General features: G+C 39.8%; 1 protein-coding gene across 6 annotated transcripts in view; it reads right to left on the minus strand.

The window, feature by feature from the left end:
* Nucleotides 1-9,034, minus strand: part of ARID1B (AT-rich interaction domain 1B) — a 351,874-nt gene extending 342,840 nt beyond the window's left edge. For 5 of the 6 annotated variants that reach the window (XM_018569472.1, XM_018569469.1, XM_018569473.1 and 2 more), the window contains exon 1: nt 7,289-9,034. In XM_018569472.1, the coding sequence (XP_018424974.1) occupies nt 7,289-8,959 (1,671 nt within the window). In that variant the 5' untranslated portion in view covers nt 8,960-9,034. The remainder of the gene's footprint in view (nt 1-7,288) is intronic. The other variant, XM_018569470.1, reaches the window with a different exon arrangement.
* Between the last annotated feature and the right edge of the window lie 4,143 nt (nt 9,035-13,177).

Consider the following 13,177-nt stretch of genomic DNA (forward strand, 5'->3'; position numbering starts at 1 on the left):
GATTTGAATCTTAAATGGAACCTCAACGCACTTCCACAACACATGTGCAAAGCACCTCAGCACAACACGTGGCGTCTTGTCTTGCACAATTTGTCTTGAAGCTTGAACTATTTTTTTACATGCTGAGGTGCATTGCAACTAGAGATGTCCCAATACCGATACTAGTATAGTATCAGGGCATTTTCATGAGTACTTGTCCTCGTGAAAATGCCCTGGCCCTTTAAATCTTTTAAGAAGCTCGGCTGCCGGAGTTCTGCACTTGCTGGGGACCTCAGGCAGCCTGCTGGTGACCTCAGGCAGCTGCCTTTGACAGTGCCTGTCTGGCCCGACATCCCCTCCCTCTTCCCTTTCCGGTGCCCGCAGAGACTGGCACAGCAAAGGACAGCCCGACTATGCCCGTACAGCCCTGAATCTCGGCACCCTAACGCAGCCCTGGTTAATTTCTGTAAAATCATGGATTGATGGAATCAACGATTATACAGCAATAGAGAATACCAACCGGCTATAGAGGACTACAAATCTCAACAATCCATGATTGCTGGTTGTCATTCATTGCTGAATAATTATGGATTGCTGAGATTTGTGGTCCTCGATAGATGGTTGCCATTCTGCACTACAGGTCTTAATAATTATAAAGAAACTGCCCTAAAATCATTAGTCTGTATTGTTTTAGAAAAAATGTCCCTTTAAGAAAAAGTATCGGTAATTAGTATCAGCAAGTACCTGAGGGAAAGTACTTGTACTTGGCCTTGAAAAAGTGGCATTGGGACATCTAATTGGAACCTATTCATTTTTAATGTAATGAATATGCAACGCACTGCAACAGGCCTCAACATTTGAAAACGCACATACTGCAGAGCAGAAGCATGTAAAGGGTTCCTACATTATACCTAGAATACAATTTAAAGGTTTTACGTTAGATTATTGGTAGGAAACAATTCAGCCATCAAAAAAAATCTTACTTGTTACAGACATCTCAACTCTATTAGGGCACATCCCTGAAATGAGAAGGGCACCTCCCTGAAATTATTTATTTCAGGCTGGGATCCCTGATGTTATTACTGGTGAGTCAATTCCAAGAAAATAACATGAAATAACATAATGAGCTGAGTCTTTCTAAGCATAATTTTATTAGGTCAATTTAACCTTTTAATATTATTAATGATAGGGAATCAACAGAATTTTTTTTAATTGCTGTAGAATTTTGTAAGCTTATTCACTGAGACAAAGTGCAGTAACCAAGAGCAACCAACCATTATCTTGATCACTGATCTGACAATAATACATTGAGATCTGATTGGATGCTATGAATTATTTCACACCTCACACCATCACTGTTATTTGATCTCTTCCATTTCACTTTTTACATTGACTGCTGTGAGAAAGATTTGCCATAAACTGATCATCTAAACATATTGAAAATGATCAATCTAATGTTTGAATACAACTAAGTTGCATGGGCATAGTTATCCTTTTTTTTTTAAAAGAAAAGAAAATAAAAGAACTGCGCAATGAACCTCTTCATTGACTTCAGCAATGAAGAGGTTAATTTAAAAGATGAGGCTCTTTTAATGGTTTAAATAGATATCTTTATTTTCTGTTTATAGCCAGATGGGGTGCTGCTACTCTTGAAACTTGCTGTCTGCAGTATTATCTGTATGCATTCCATTTGAATCCAATTTCCTTTTATTACCTCTGCCCAGGTCAGGGATGAATGGCTGTCAGATTCACAGTGGAATAAAAAGAAAGAGGAGAAAAAAAAAACCCTCTTCCTGAGGCAGCTAGTTTCAATTCAGACACATGGCTAATCTGCATATGTGAAGGTCAGGGCAATCCAGTGGAAGAGGTTAAGACTGAAATAGCTGCCGTTAAAAATAAATATATACAAAAACTGATACATAAGAAAGCTCCAGCTCAGTAGTTTTTTTGGCTCAGAGGCGGACAAGAGGAAATTTACGTGCATATATTCCAATATGATATTCATAAATATACATAAACTATGCATTCACATATCAGTGTCAGAATCCCTTTTGGCAGTAGCTCAAAAAAATAAATATATAAATAAAAAAAAACCCAGACACATTTGATTTTGTAACTGAAAAAGCTCCATGCAATTTTGATTTGGGTGGCAGCATCATGTCAGCGACTGAAGTGTGATCAGACTATCTAATGATATGCTATGGCACAAATATTAATTATGATTTAAGTTTCAGATTTATGTAAACAAAACATTTTAAATCGAATAGTACAAATATATATATATAAATTAGCCACCATGTACACTGACATTGGCCATGTTTGTGCCCACCCATGGCAGAGAGGTATCTTTACAAAACAGTGAATGTGGCATGTACCAGGCATTCACATGTGGTTAATTACTCCCTGTAATTTAAAACACATGCACTAGGAAGATTCACCTGCAATGATACTGCTTTATAAAAATGCCGCAAAATCCCCATAGACTACTGATTTTTTGACTATTGTTTCATTTGTAAGTGTAGGTTATGACACCCACGTTTTCACATTGTACACATTTGAAAAAGGTGCTGGAGCTTTATAAAATCAACACTACCAATAATTTTTTTTAAAGCAGTCTAACGTTGCCTGCAGTTGTTCTATAACTCCCCAAGACTATGTGAATATTCTCCCATCCCCACACCATCAGCTGCTCTACCCTATTCCGCTCTCCCTATATAAAAAGCAGGTGCGAGGCTTGTATCACAAGTGCTAGGACATAAGGATACATCACGGGAATAAACTGCATTGAATGTTGAAGCACAATATTTGGCTTACATTCACACATATTTAATATCTACAATAATAATAATAATAATACACACCTATTGAACTGTAAAAACCCACAACAGACAAATACAATCCAAAAGATTCAAACAACTACTAGATATTTTTTTTTAGAAAAGCAGGATCAATTAAGCTGATATAGACAACTACACAGTGCTTAGATACTTAAAGGCCTAGCTAAGAATTTTTTTTTTTTAATTCCAATATATTAGCACTAGCATTTAAATGATAACATACATAACAAAAAAATATTTTCTGGGTGTATTTTAAAATGTACAACTTAAATCATTATTTTAAAAGAAATACAGCCAAGCTAGAACTGACCCTTTAGATTATACTAGACACACCGTGCAGTATGGTTGCTGCAGTTTATAGGTTTAAAAAATTAATGCAAGAGAAAAAGATAAAAAATATGACTAAAGTTGGAGATATAGAAACAGGCAAATTGCTGCATTTAGGCTTAAGAACACCATAGGGCAATGGTTTAAAATGAGTACTCATAAAATTACAGGCCATTTATATAAAATACAATGAAATTCATAAAAATAACATAAGTGCATATTCTAGAAGGAGAAAGACTTTAAAAAAAAGCAGGTGACACAGGCAAAAGTCCAATAGACAAAAACATATAGCAACTGAGAGATGACAAAACAGAGAACAAGCCTGAATACCTGGAAAAAACATAAGGAAAAAAATATATACATAGCAGCACCTATAAAAGAATATATATTTATAGGAAACATTGGCAAAACGTAGGATAATTCAACAATCACACAGCTGTCTATAAAATACAGAAAAGAAAGAAAAGGAAGTAAATGAATCTCAAAAAGTATTAAATATTGAAAAATAGAGAAAAAAAATTACACAAAAAAGGGACTGTGAAAAAGAATGCCACAAATGAGTTTAGAAGCCATAATAAACAAGTAAATGACTAGATGAAATGTACTGTATTTAGAAAGTAACAGACTAGCACAATGTACATATAAAGGCAAAAAAAGAAAAAGCATTATAACCACAGGCATGCTGCTTGTATCATGAGTCACAGCTCTGAACACTTTCATTTGATTTTCCATCTATTAAAACACACAGATTGCGTTTAATAACAGCATTTGCAGAGAAAACCAAAATAAAACAGGTTATAAAAGATAACCCCTTGGACAACGGAAGAACACAAAACAGAAAAAAACCCAAATGTAACGTCACTGTCCAACCCTCGTATACGTAGCAGACAAAAGGCCGCTGATGCACTTTATTGACAAGGCACCAGTTTTGAAAACCTGTATGCAAGGACGAATCGATCTGAAGGTTACATGCAAGTTTTGTCTTTTAGCTCAGCAGCAAAATAGTTAAATATTTTACTATTAAAAAAATACATCATTCAAAATCTATTATTTTGCAGCACATATTTTAGGTCAAACGAGAGTACTTATTTTGTTCAGCTAACACCTATTGCCATGTCTATGCACAAAATACATTCTTAGCAACACAAGGCAGATAAAACACATACAGTTTGCAGAGAATGACGACACATTCTTTCTTAATCAGATAAAATACAACCACATTAAAAAAAAAAATTACAGACTGGCACCTATTGTACCAAATAGTAATTTGAAAATACAGATTAGAGCGATCACAAAAAACAAGTGATATGTGTAACCCGTTAGCTGTCAAAACAGATAATATTACTATTTAATGGCGCAGACCAGTTTTGCCAGAGAATCAAGAAAACAACAAGGCCTTAGCTGCTCTAGACATATCATTTTGCACACTTGTATCCCGGATGTCCTAAACAGGACAGTAAAATTCAGAGAGTTAGGGGTTATTCGGAAAAGAAGACTGTACCCTCAGATAATTATTTAAAATTAGCTACACTGATCTCGTTCCCTTAATGTAAAATGGCTGACAGACCTGAAATGGTACTGCAGTATAAAATTTAAACATGTAGGCACCACCACTAGGCCTGGTTCCCAACTTGGGTCCATGCAGCTGTCTATTCACAACCTCTCACGACCCTAGCCAACTATTGTCTGAAAGTACTGAATGAGGATCATAGTAATTTTTATTAAAGGGAGGGGAGGGCTGTGGGAATTGCAATGCATGAGCCGCCGTGTGGGTTCATACAGTGTGCAGCACTGCTCGATGTTTATATCTTCGATGTGACTTATAATGTCTCATTGGACTGAACATTTCATATAACACGCTGATGGTGGATAAGACATCACAGGACGCTAATCTATAATGTACATTATAGGAAAAATGGCTTGTACCACATTTATTTAGCCCAAACTAAAACACTTTACTTGAAATGGCTGGTTCTTGTATAACGTGGCACTAAATATCATACAACAATATTCCCAATTGTTTTGCACAACATGAAAATTAACAACCGATATGTCATCTACAATAACTCAGCATTTTAATGTTAAAATCTGTCCCATCACCACACCAATTTCATAGAATATGGTGAACTAGGGAAAGCTTATAAGCCCAATGTGAAATATAAACTGTCACATGGACAACGTATATGTAATAAATGGCACAAAACACACAGCTTTTCACTAAACAAAACTAAATTACATTTTCCTACACTAGAAAATAATGATTATAGGAAAGCTCCAAACATACCCATTGACTTAAGTTCCATATAAAAGCCATAAAGCAAAATAAAATGTCCAAGCACCAATAAAAGTGTTGGAAATGAAATACAACACTGCCAAATGTTTCTTTAAAACAGCATTTAAAAATTAGAAGGTCAGGCCAATACACATTTGCACATAGGTATACATTGTGGCATCAAAGCACAATATGTAAATTATTATATAATACAAATTAAACAGGAGTAACCTATTACCATAGAAAAAAAATATGCAAAAAAAAATAAAAGGAAACACATTGACTTAAAGCCATCTCTGTTCTTGTTTTCTGATTTATTTTCATCCCACATATGGTAGAACACATATAGAACATGAGCCATATAAACCCTGTTAATTAGAGTGAATGGGTATAAAGCATTGTATTAAACAAGAGGAATCAAGGCCTTTTTTCTAAGAAAACCCCACCCTATGTAGTATTTCATGTATCAGACGAGCAAAAAGCACTGCGAGCAATCAGTTTCTAAAAATGATACCAAAATAATTAGCGACATTTGTCCCGATTTAGTAAATGAAAAGAAAATCTGCTGATGCGGCTAAGCAATCGATTCCCACGGGCACTATTGTACAGATACAAGCCGCATTTGCTTGTGCTCCAAGGTGTACAAATGTGCTCGGTAATCTTTTAATTGAAAAAGAAAAAAAAAGAAACGTATATAATAATATGGGAAGCCAGCAACTGTGTAAATAGATGTTGCTGCCTGGCTATTATTTGTGCCAGAGAATATTTGTGACTGTACTGTTCAGCAATTCTATTTACATCAGCAGTGCTAAATGCCCAATGGTGAGAGGGGAGCCAATCAGATGGCAGATTAGATGTCAACTCAGAGGCAGCTGTCTGGAGACTATTACAGCCAGTTTACCTCCACAATTCAAATTCCAAACCTTGCAAAGGAGATCAAGTCACTCTTTAGACTCAAGCTGCTAGCAAGAAGCCTAGGAGTGATCCATTGCAGTTTAGACCTCATTGCAACTACGAACCCAATAAAACCTGAACAAAAGCCATTAAAAGATCATTACACAATGCAAAAGGAGGCTGTTTACTTGATTCAAATGTCTAATAAGTATATTCACATTTAAACAAGAAGACAAAAGACAGCACAACACAGCAACCATATTATGCACAATGAAGGGCAGCCATTCTCTGAGCCTCCAACATGAAATAAATAAATTGCTACAGCTACAGCTTTTTTAGGGATGAATTAAGACAAATTATATTTTCATTTAAATGTCTGTGTCGACATTTGTGTAAACTGGTCGGTTATTTAAATTTCAGGTAAAAAAAAAAAAAAAAAAAGGGGGGGGGGGGGGGCGAAGGTGTAACACTCTAAGGACACGGTTCATAAATCTAGCAGATACATACATAGGTTGTGGTTCACATTTGTAATAGATGGAGTTAGGTTCAATAGATGTTCTAGATTGAACAAAACATATTATGCATACGTATTATTGTGCGTTAAAGATTCATAAAGCACAATAAACAAGGGTTGGCAAAATACAGCAAGGAATAAAACAACACTGTTTCCATACTACATGGAACCAAATACCCGGCTCACATGTATGTGTGGACTCTGTCACAAATACCATGTACAATCTGGGCCTGTGGTTTAATTTTTGTATGTTGATCTAGAAAATCTAGTCTCATAGAACTGCAAAACCTCCCCAGCAAGCTCTCAAAACGCTTCAATGCTTTATATGGAAATAAAAAGTACATGGGACATGCAGCCACAAAGCTAGAGACTTGTGGGGGAAAAAAATGCATATTCATACTCCTGATACAAATATCAAATGCAAGCATGTAAAAAGTGATCTATTGATACAAAATTGTATTTTACCTGGGATCTGCTGATGGTTTGTCCAGTGCTTCCAGGGCTCATAGCTGGATGATTTCTTTGTTGTGCTCCCCAGCCTGTGGTGGTAGCTCCATACTGGGACCCCATGTCTTTGCCCATTCCCATGCCCCCGGGCTGTTGACTCCCATGTGCATTGCTTGACGGTTGCTGGGGTGCACTAGGAGTGCTGTATTCAGGATAGCTTCCTCCATAACTCCGCATCATAGGGCTAGGGGATGTTAGGAGTTGGTTCAGAGTAGGGGTGGCACCTGATGGGTGCTGGTTTTGTCCCTGGTACCTTTGGAAGCCCCCTGCGTTGGAAGCACTAGGTGGCTTACTATGACTGCCACCTCTTTCACCTATCATCATGTTGCTGCTGCCTGGGGTACTAGTGCTAGCCTGCCTTGGGGAGCTCAGCACCCCATATGCAGAGGTAGAGCTGCCATAGCTTCCCGCCCCTCCTCCTGCAGCAGCAGCGGCCCTGCTGTATCCCTGGTAGTGGTCATACTGATTGCTGCCATACCCTTCATGGGAGTTCTGCATGGGGTCTATGTTGCTGCTGGGGGCCGTAGATCCAGAATGCATCATCCCCATACCAGTGCTTTGTTGTCTGCCATGTTGATCAAAGCAAGGCCCTACTCTGTTTGTTGATGCACTGCCATAATAATTATTAAATTCAGACGAGGAGGAAGAAGAGGATGAAGAAGAAGATGATCCACCGTTGCCACTAATATTATTATTATTATTGCTGCTGCTGCTGTTGTTTCCTTGCTGCTGCCCTCCTCCCAGCACTGCATGCTCATACCGACTGCTCATGGGCTCCCCAGCCATCATTTTTCCCTGCAGATCGTCTTCTTCTCCTGCCATGCCAGTCCTCCTAGACTGGGGGTCGCCCTGATTAACCAAAGCAACATCTTTTTCCCCTGCACCAGCATTATTACAGCCCTCTTCTCCCACACCAGCATGTTGTTGTTGCTGCTGCTGATTTTCCATATCTGACGCCTCACTGCTGCTATTGCTTCCTCCTCCAGGGCTGCTTTTATTCGGTGTTGGTTGTTGTGCTGCCCCTGCTAGTTGCTGCTGGGGCTGCAGCTGATTAAGTTGCTGGGGTGGATGGTTGGGGTGGTGGGGAGGTTGCTGCTGCAGATGCTGGGGTGCATGGTGGGGTGTATGCTGCTGGCTGTGATGGCCATGGTGATGAGAATGAGCAAGATAGTCCCCAACACTACCACACTTTAACTTGTGGTTGGGGATCCCACCACCCATCTCCATAGCCTGGAAATGGGGTGAGACTGCCGGATTTCTCCCATCCTTCAGTCCTGTGTCTGAATTGCTGCTATTGTTATTGTTTGTATTATTAGTGGTGGAGGATAAGAGAGATGAGGATGATAATGAATTTGCATTTGCCATGTTTACTTCATGGTGGTGATGATGGTGAAGGAGATGGTGGTGGTGATGGTGGTGCAAAAGGTTGTGGTGGTGGAGGTGATCCACATTATTGTTCATTCCGCTGTTTGGAGTCCCATCTCCTAATCCAGGGATAGATCCTGAACCTGGTCCTGTCCCCCCAGAGTTTAAGTCCTGATTCAGTCCAGGAAGACCCTGGTTTTTACCTTTATTGTTCGCATTGGTGGTCGGCGCAGCAGCTGAAACCACTTGCGCTGCCATGATCATTGCAACATCTCAGTCAATCCCGGTAACCACAAAACAGGGCCCCCAAAATGTGCAATAGTAAAATCCCCCCCAGAAAAAAAAAATCACAGCAGAAGAAAACAATAGCAGCAAATTCCAAGAAAATGTCCAATAAAGAACAACGATAAGTCCGGTAGAAGTAAACAAACCTCCGATCACTTCAGGTGAATAAACAAAAATGTATCATAATAAAAACAAAACGAAGAAAAGGAGTTAAAAATAAACAACAGGAAATGAAAGAATGAAAAAGCCTTGTTGATCCTTATGGTCTGTGCCTGTCCTTGCTGTGGGACTTCATGCTGAAGCTTTTGTTGAAGAGCAAAAAAAATTAAACTTTTTAGGTCCTGTATGTGTGTGTGTCTCCTTTCCTTGCTAACCCGGATATAGGTACATACAAAACTGGCTGAATCTATCCGGCCCAGCATGGCTTGAGAGAGGCTCTAGCAACCATTATCCACTTCTTTCTGATTAAAGTGCACATGGAAAACCTGGACTGGATTCTCTTCTTTCTCCTGCTTTTGGAGCCAGGGAAGGTTTCTGAATAGGAAAAAAGAAAAAAAAAAGAAAAAAAGCTTTGAAAATGCACAAAAAGTGGCTATTAAAATAGAGTGCCTTGGTGCTTCTGAAACAGAACAAATTTCCCCCTGGTACTACTCCAAACATACAATCGAGCAGCAAGCAGCTGCTGCTGCTGGGGACATGTGATTTGCGTGAACCTTCAGCTCCTCTGCCTGCTCTCTCTCCTCCACCCCCTCCCTTCCCAGTGAAACAACAGAAGGAGGAGTGGTTGCAGTCTGCAAGAGGAGAAGGCTTGTGGGAGGGAGAGCTTTGCCAGAGTGTTAACCTCATGTGTGCTGCAGCGCAGGGCAACACGTTGCCAGCTGGATTTGCTACGAATTAGGGCTCGTGCACACGGGCGTTTCAAAAAAAGCCACGTTCCGAACCTAACCGCGCATAGTTTTTTTTATGGAACATAGTAGTATGGCATATTAAGGCTTGTGAACACGAGCGTAAAAAAAAAAAAAAAGCTGTGTTCCAGTCCATAGAGCATATAGTTTTTTTATGGATCTGAACGCAGTAGTATTGCATATTAGGGCTTGTGCACACAAGCGTATCAAATAAAGCTGTGTTCTGATCCATACAGTGCATAGTTTAAAAAAAAAAAAGATTCATACAATGTATAGATTTTTTTAAGACTCTGAATGCAGTAGAATTGTATATTAGGACTAAAAACAAAAAACAAAGCTGCATTCCAATCCGTACCAAGTTTATTTTTTTATGGATCTGAACACAGTGGTAATGTACACTGTATTGCCAAAAGTATTGGGATGCCTGCCTTTACATGCACATAAACTTTAATGGCATTCCACTCTTCCTCCGTAGGGTTCAATATTGAGTTGGCCCACCCTTTGCCGCTATAACAGCTTCAACTCTTTTTCGAAGGCTGTCCACAAGGTTTAGGTGTGTGTCTATGGCAATGTTTGACCATTCTTCCAGAAGCGCATTTGTGAGGTCAGGTACTGATGTTGGAAGAGAAGGCCTGGCTTGCAGTCTCTGCTCTAATTCATCCCAAATGGGTTCTATCGGGTTGAGGTCAGGACTCTGTGCAGGCCAGTCAAGTTCCTCCACCCCAAACTCGCTCATTCATGTCTTTATGGACCTTGCTTTGTGCACTGGTGTGAAGTCATGTTGGAACAGGAAGGAGCCATCCTCAAACTGTTCCCACAAAGTTGAGAACATGAAATTGTCCAAAATGTCTTGGTATGCTGATGCCTTAAGAGCTCCCTTCACTGGAACTAAGGGGCCAAGCCCAACCCCTGAAAAAATAACCCACACCATAATCCAAACCCAGACACGTCCATCAGATTGGCAGACAGAGAAGCATGATTCGTCACTCCAGAGAACACGTCTCCACTTCTCTAGAGTCCAGTGGCGGCGTGCTTTACACTACTGCATCCGACGCTTTGCATTGCACTTGGTGATGCAAGGCTTGGATGCAGCTTCTTGGCCATGGTAACCCATTCCATGAAGCTCTCTATGCACTCTTGTTGTGCCAATGTGAAGTTTGGAGGTCTGTAGCTATTGACTCTGCAGACAGTTGGCGACTTCTGTGCACTGTGTGCTTCAGCATGCGCTGACGCTGGTCTGTCATTTTACGTGGCCTACCACTTCATGGCTGAGTTTGTGTTGTTCCCAGTTGCTTACACTTTGTTATAATACCACTAACAGTTGACCGTGGAATATTTAGTAGCAAGGAAATTTCACGGATGGACTTATTGCACAGGTGGTAACCTCTCATGGTACCACGCTTGTAGTCACTGAGCTCCTGAGAGCGACCCATTCTTTCACAAATGTTTGTAGAAGCGTCTGCATGCCTAGGAGCTTGATTTTATACACCTGTGGCCATGGAGGTGATTGTAACACCTGAATCCAGTGATTTGGAGGGGTGTCCAAATTTTGACAATATAGTGTGTATTAGGGCTCATGCAAACAGGCATAAAAAAAAGCTGCGGTCCGACTCATATAGCGTAAAGTTTTTTATAAATCTGAATGCAGTAGTATTGTATATTGGGGGTCATGCACACAGACGTAAACAATGCTCCGTTCCGATCCAGCATTGTATGAATTCATACCACATATACTGTAGTTTTTACAGATCTGAATGCAGTAGTATTATATATCAGGGCTCATGCACAAGGGCATTAAAAAACACTGTGTTCCGATCCAATTAAAGTATATATTTTACTTTTAATCTGAATGGAGTGGTATTGTATATTAGGGTGTCAAATGAGTGTAAACAATGCTGTGTTCTGATCCTTACAGTGTAAAGTTTTTTTGTGGATCTAAATGCAGTAGTATTGTATATTAGGGCTCATACACATGGGCATTAAAAAAATCTGCATTCTGATCCATACAGTGTATAGTTTTTTATTGATCTGGACGCAGCAGTATTTTATATTAGGGCTCATGCACATGGTTGCCACCAATGCTGGGTTCCAATCCATACAGCATATAGTTTTTTTTATGGATCGGGACACAGTAGTATTATATATTAGGGCTCATGTACGTGAGTCTAACCAATGCTGCGTTCCAATCCATACAGCATATCGTTTTTTATGGATCTGGACGCAGCAGTATTGTATATTAGGGCTCATGCACACAGAAGTAAACAATGCTGCGTTTCGATCCATACAATGTAAAGCTGGTCATACACGTATAGATTATCTGCAGATTTTCTATGGTCAGATGGAAAAAGTGCAACAGATTTCCCCATCTATGCTAAACTGAGTGCATGGAGGAATCTCCCACTGGACCAAGCTTCAGTATCTTGCTAGTCGGCCCCGCTGGCTCTCAAAATACCTGAACAACCAATGCCTGCATCCAATCAGATTGTTCAGGTATTTTGAGAGCCAGCGGTGCCGACTAGCAAGATAGTGAAGCTTGGCCCAGTGGGAGATTCCTCCATCCACACAGTTTAGCGTAGATGGAGGAATCTGTTGCGCTTTTTCCATCTGACCATAGAAAATCTGCAGATAATCTATAGGTGTATGGCCAGCTTAACTTTTTTTAGGGATCTAAATGCAGTACAGCTATTCCTCACTTAACGACCAAGTTCCGTTCCTACGCCTAGGTCATTAAACGAATTGGTCGTTATGCGAGGAACTGTATACAGTACAGTACTGTATTAGTGCAGTATTGTACTGTAGTGTGGAGATGTACAGTACTTACCGAGAATAGTAGCGGAGAACGGAGTACAGTACTGTATGCAAGATGAAGTCGGTGAGATGCCGCACTGCCGCTGCCACGTTCCCGCATGTACTGTCGGAGAGCTGGTTGTAAATGCGAGTGGTCACTAAACAGGTAGGTCTTTAAGTGAGGAATAGCTGTAGATACAAATGGGCATTCCAATTCAAACAGCATAAAGTTTTTTTTATGGATCTGGACACAGTAGTATTGTATATTAGGGCTCATGCACACAGCTGTAAAAAAAAAAACACAGCGTTTCAATCCATACAGAGTATTGTTTTTTTATGAATCTGGACACAGTAGTATTGTATTTTAGGACTCATGCACACAGGCATAAAAAAGATGCTGCCTTCCAATCCATACCATATATAGCTGTTAACAGATCTGAACACAGTAGTATTGTATATTAGGGCTTATGCACAGAGGCAGTAAAAAAGATTGGGTTCCAAACAG

This window comes from Nanorana parkeri, unplaced genomic scaffold (genome assembly GCF_000935625.1).
Source record: "Nanorana parkeri isolate BGI_ZX_2015 unplaced genomic scaffold, ASM93562v1 scaffold1339, whole genome shotgun sequence".
NCBI classification, from domain to species: Eukaryota; Metazoa; Chordata; class Amphibia; order Anura; family Dicroglossidae; genus Nanorana; species Nanorana parkeri.